This window comes from Panulirus ornatus, chromosome 50 (assembly GCF_036320965.1).
Source record: "Panulirus ornatus isolate Po-2019 chromosome 50, ASM3632096v1, whole genome shotgun sequence".
NCBI classification, from domain to species: Eukaryota; Metazoa; Arthropoda; class Malacostraca; order Decapoda; family Palinuridae; genus Panulirus; species Panulirus ornatus.
Window position 1 is genome coordinate 736,170 of NC_092273.1, and position 6,000 is coordinate 742,169.

A 6,000-nucleotide genomic window follows, 5' to 3' on the forward strand; every position below is an offset into this window, starting at 1 on the left:
AGAGGATATATGTGTCGGAGGTGGAGGGAACGAGAAGTGGGAGACCAAATTGGAGGTGGAAAGATGGAGTGAAAAAGATTTTGTGTGATCAGGGCCTGAACATGCAGGAGGGTGAAAGGAGGGCAAGGAATAGAGTGAATTGGATCGATGTGATATACCGGGGTTGACGTGCTGTCAGTGGATTGAATCAGGGCATGTGAAGCCTCTGGGGTAAACCATGGAAAGCTGTGTAGGTATGTATATTTGCGTGTGTGGACGTGTATGTATATACATGTGTATGGGGGTGGGTTGGGCCATTTCTTTCGTCTGTTTCCTTGCGCTGCCTCGCAAATGCGGGAGACAGTGACAAAGCAAAAAAAAAAAAAAAATAGATGTTTTGGAAGGAGGTAAATAAAGTGCGTAAGACAAGAGAACAAATGGGAACCTTGGTGAAGGGGGCTAATGGGGAGGTAGTAACAAGTATTGCTGATGTGAGAAGGAGATGGAGTGAGTATTTTAAGGGTTTGTTGAATGTTACATGATAGCGTGGCAGATATAGGGTGTTTTGGACGAGGTGGTGTGCAAGGTGAGAGGGTTAGGGAGAATGATCTTGTAAACAGAGAAGAGGTAGTAGAAGCTTTGCGGAAGATGGAAGCCGGCAAGGCAGTGGGTTTGGATGGTATTGCATTGGAATTTATTATTAAAAGGGGTAACTGTATTGTTGACTGGTTGGTAAGGTTATTGATGTATGTATGACTCATGGTGAGGTGACTGAGGATTGGAGGAATGATTGCATAGTGCCATTGTACAAAGGCAAAGGGGATAAAAGTGAGTGCTCAAATTACAGAGGTATAAGTTTGTTGAGTATTCCTGGTAAATTATATGGGAGGGTATTGATTGAGAGGGTGAAGGCATGTACAGAGCATCAGATCGGGGAAGAGCAGTGTGGTTTCAGAAGTGGTAGAGGACGTGTGGATCAGGTGTTTGCTTTGAAGAATGTATGTGAGAAATACTTAGAAAAGCAAATGGATTTGTATGCAGCATTTATGGATCTGGAGAAGGCATATGATAGAGTTGACAGAGATGCTCTATGGAAGGTATTAAGAATATATGGTGTGGGAGGCAAGTTGTTAGAAGGAGTGAAAAGTTTTTATCAAGGATGTAAGGCATGTGTATGAGTTGGAAGAGAGGAAAGTGATAGGTTCTCAGTGAATATAGGTTTGCGGCAGGGGTGTGTGATGTCTCCATGGTTGTTTAATTTGTTTATGGATGGGGTTGTTAGGGAGGTGAATGCAAGAGTTTTGGAAAGAGGGGCAAGTTTGCAGTCTGTTGTGGATGAGAAAGCTTGGGAAGTGAGTCAGTTGTTGTTCGCTGATGATACAGCGCTGGTGGCTGATTCATATGAGAAACTGCAGAAGCTGGTGACTGAGTTTGGTAAAGTGTGTGAAAGAATAAAGCTGAGAGTAAATGTGAATACTCGATCAAACCACGTCACACCACATATTGTCCTCAAACATCTCATTTCCAGCAAATTCACATGCCTTGGATCAATCCTTTGACAGCACATCGACCCCGGTATACCACATCGTTCCAATTCACTCTGTTCCTTGCACGCCTTTCACCCTCCTGCATGTTCAGGCCCTTATCACTCAAAATCTTTTTTACTCCATCTTTCCACCTCCAATTTGGTCTCCCTAAGTAAGGGGGAGAAAGAATACTTCTCTCATATTCCCCACGTGTTGTAGAAGGAGAATGAAGTGGGTGGGAGCAGGGGGTTGGAAACCCTCACCTCCTTGTATTTCAATTTTGAAAAGGGGAAACAGAAGAATGAGTCAAGCAGGGAGTGTTCATGCTCCTTGAAGGTTCAGATTGGGGTGTCTGAATGTGTGTCGATGTAACCAAGATGAGAAGAAAGGAGAGATAGGTAATATGTTTGAGGAAAGAACCATGGATATTGTGGCTCTGAGTGAAATGAATCTCATGGTAAAGGGGAAGAATGGTTTGGAAAAGTCTTGGAAGCAGAGTCAGAGGTTGGTGAGAGGACAAGAACCAAGGAGGGAGTATAATTGGTGTACATGGGGTATTTAGTGTTGTAAATGGAAATGGGGAAGAGCTTTTGGATTTCTGTTCTTAGGAGAAGTTAGTGACTGGGAATAACTGGTTTGAAAATTGAGATACAGAAGTATATGTATGTGGGTAGGAGAGATGGTCAGAGGGCATTATTGGTTTACATGTTAATTGATAGTCGTGTAAAAGAGAGACTTTTGGATGTTAATGTGCTGAGAGGGGCAGCTGGAGGGATGTCTTGTGGAGGCGAAGGTTTGTAGAGGTTTTCAAGAAAGAGGAGAGAATGAGTGAGCTTGGAAAGGAGACTTGTGTGAGGAAGTGCCGGAAGAGATTGCATGCAGAATGGCAAAAGGTGAGCAAATGATATGAGGGGAGTGGGTGAGGAATTGGATGTATTTAAGGAAGCATTGATGGCATGTGCAAAAGATGCATGTGGTATGAGAAAGATGGGAGGTGGGCAGATTAGAAAGGGTAGTGAGTTGTGGGATGAAGAAGAAAATTTGTTAGGGAAAGAGAAAAGAGAGGCATTTGTACGATACAAGGAAGGAGTGCCAACACCTGGGAGATATATAGAAGACAGCAACAGGAGGTCAAGAGGAAGGTGCAAGGGTTGAAAAAGAGGGCAAATGAGAGTTGGGGTGAGAGAGTATCATTAAACTTTAGGGAGAATAAGAATATGTTTTGGAAGAAGGTAAATAACTTGCAAGACCAGAGAACAAATGGGAACATTGGTGAAGGGGAAAAAATTGGAGGAAGTGAAGTGTTTTAGATATCTGGGAGTGAACTTAGCTGTGAATGGAACCTTGGAAGTGGATGTGAGTCACAGGATTGGGGAGGGGGCAAAGGTTCTGGGAGCGCTAAAGAATGTGTGGGAGAGAATGTTATCTGTGAGTGCAAAATTGGATATGCTTAAAGGAATAGTAGTTCCAACAATACTGTATGGTTGTGAGGCATGGGCTTATAGATAGGGTCATATGGAGGAGGGTGGATATGTTGGAAATGAAATGTTTGAGGACATGTGGTGTGAGGTAGTTTGATCTAGTAAGTGATGAAAGGGTAAGAGGGATATGTGGAAATGAAAAGAGTATGGTTGAGAGAGCAGAAGAGGGTGTGTTATAATGGTTTGGACATATGGAGAGCATGAGTTTGGAAAGATTGACAAAGAGGATATATATGTCAGAGAAGGAGGGAACAAGGAGAAGTGAGAGACCAAATTGGAGTTGGAAGGATGGAGTAAAAAAGATTTTAAGCAATTGGGGCCTGCACATACAGGAGGGTGAGAGATGTGCAAGGAATAGAGTGAATTGGAATGATGTGGCATACCTCTGTCGACGTGCTTTCAATGGACTGAACCAGGGCATGTGAAACATCTAGGGTAAACCATGGAAAGGTGTGTGGGGCCTGGATGTGGATAGGGAGCTGTGGTTTTGGTCCATTACACAAGACAGCTAAAGACTGAGTACAAATGAATATGGCCCTTTTTTGTCTTTTCCTGGCGCTAGCTCACTGAAACAGGGGATAGCGATGCTATTTCCTGTGGGCAGGGTAGTGCCAGGAATGGATGAAGGCAAACAAGTATGAATATGTACATATGTATATACATATATGTGTATATGTTGATATGTATATGTATGTATTTGTGTGTGTATGGGCATCTGTGTTTATATATATATATATGAGTGGATGGGCCATTCTTCGTCTGTTTCCTGGTGCTACCTTGCAGTTGTGGGAAATGGCAATCAAGTATAATAGATAAATAAGTATGAATGTTCATGAATGTAAAAGCCTATCAGACTGCAAGGTACACACTCATCAAGTAGGGAGTAATTCCCTGGAACATTTCCAATAAATACCAGACAAGGGTATATGAATGAGTCTGGCAAAGAAGTTGGAAATTCAGTTTTATATGATGAGAAATAGAGGATATCCAAGAGACATATGTAGATATATTTAAAAGAAAACTTGTTAAATGGCTGATGTCAAGCCCTGATCAACCTTGGATCAAAGATTATAGGTGTGAGGTGGCTAAGAGGTCCAGCATTATTTAACAAGTGAAACATGCTGTAATAAGAGTTACAGCATAATTCAGCAAGTAAAACATGTAGTATGCACTATGAGCTAGCCCTACCATCATGGCAGACTCTCATTATAGGTCATAAGTATCCTCTATTGGGAAACTCAACTGTCCCATCTACTTCATTCACTTTGCTGTGCTTCATAGTGTGCAAGGCTTTCTCTATCTTCTCCATACCATTTACTACCATGACCGTCTCACTCCACATGTTTCCTTATCCAAACATTGCACATCTGCCACCCTATTATCTGTCACGTTCTGTAGATGTACAAATTTTTTTATCATTCTCCATTGATTTTGTTTTGTTGTAGTGCAAAGTGGACTTGCCTTGAAAAGTTCTCTATTTATTGGTTTATGGACTGCATTGAATCATTTCTTTTGTTTTGATAGGAACTTCGTAGCATCATCTCGACGGTCTCTCTTATCACTGCAGCCAACTCCAGCTACTCCATCAACCACAACATATCCAACCACTGGCTCTCCCCATTCCAATGTCCAAGGTAAGTATTTCCTTTTGGGTTTCTTACTCCTCATTTGAATATATCTCTCAGTAATACACTCCGATTTGCTACAACCACTCTCAGACATGCTCTTTATTGTAGTGTTGGTTGCTTTTGCATCTGTCAGTTTGGTTATTTGAATTTGCATTTTACTTTACATTTATGTTAAGACACCATCACTTGCACTAGCTGGTTTTGTTAGGTATATCTTTTTTTTTCAACATTAGATAAGCTTTATGATTTATTATGAAATAAAATAGATGTCTTTTAGAAATGGTGCAGTTAGCCTAAAATCTCTCTGTGATATCCCTTTAAGGTCATATAACCTAACATTATAGTGTGTACATTCTTCAGTGTCTCGGGTTTCACAATCTCAGATCATCCTTTAATGTGTTCATTTCGCCCAAGCTATTTTTCAAAAGTGGAAAATGTATCATATGAAGGATTTCAAACAGCAGCAGATCATCGGGTTTTTTTGTTAGTAGTAGATGAGATCAGAAATTCATAGATCAGTGACATAAGGGTAGAAAGACATACAGATATTTCAAAGACAAAAATACTGTAAACTTTTCCTGTGACTGAGGAGATGCAATTAATGTTGGTTGTTAATTTGAAGCAAAATATTTATCAAGCCTGTTTTGAAACTTGATGAATAAGAACTATGCCTCATTCAAGGTAAAATATTTACCCATGAGTTTGTATCCATAACTACATGTAAAGATAGATGAATTTGTCATTAAGTAGCTTATTAGATCAGGATGATTATTGAAGGCTTTGATAACTTTGAAGACCTGTATTAGATTACCTCTTTCTTAACCTTCCCTTTTCTAAGCTAAATGGATATAAGTCAATTAGTAACCTTTCTTAGGATTTGTATCGTGTCTGGTGATCATCTTGGTATCTCTCCTTTATACTGTCTCCTTTCTGTCTGTTTTTTTTTTTAACTAGGGTGACCAATACTGAACACAGTATTCAAGATGGAGAAGCACCAGTGACTTATAAAGAGTGACGATTATTTCCGTGGATTTTACATCGATATCCCTACCTGTAAATCCAAGAATTATTTTTTTCCCTTTCAAATGCTTTTGTGTACCTTTACTTGGCTTAAGGCCATGAGAGAATATTCCACCCAAAAGCTTTTCAATACTTACTTTTTGTAGTTCAAGAATTTTTTGTACTGCAGCTCTTCTAAAGTAGAATTCACATGCCACTTGCAAACCCGGTTCATCTGTTCATCTATCTATCTATCTGTTTATCTACCTATCTATCTGTCTATATCTCTGATGCAGTTCCTTCAGGGAACTCCCATCAAGGGGTGGTCACGGAAAAAGAGTCTTCACTTTTCCCTGTCCTTACATGCCTTCCTTGCTTACACCATTC

At 40.4% G+C, this 6,000-nt stretch overlaps 1 protein-coding gene across 6 annotated transcripts in view; it reads left to right on the forward strand.

Annotated features, from left to right (window-relative positions):
- Positions 1–6,000, forward strand: part of polybromo (protein) — a 471,093-nt gene that overhangs the window by 410,824 nt on the left and 54,269 nt on the right. For all 6 annotated transcript variants that reach the window (XM_071691025.1, XM_071691026.1, XM_071691024.1 and 3 more), the window contains exon 30: positions 4,511–4,620. In XM_071691025.1, coding sequence (XP_071547126.1) covers positions 4,511–4,620 — 110 coding nt within the window. The remainder of the gene's footprint in view (positions 1–4,510; positions 4,621–6,000) is intronic.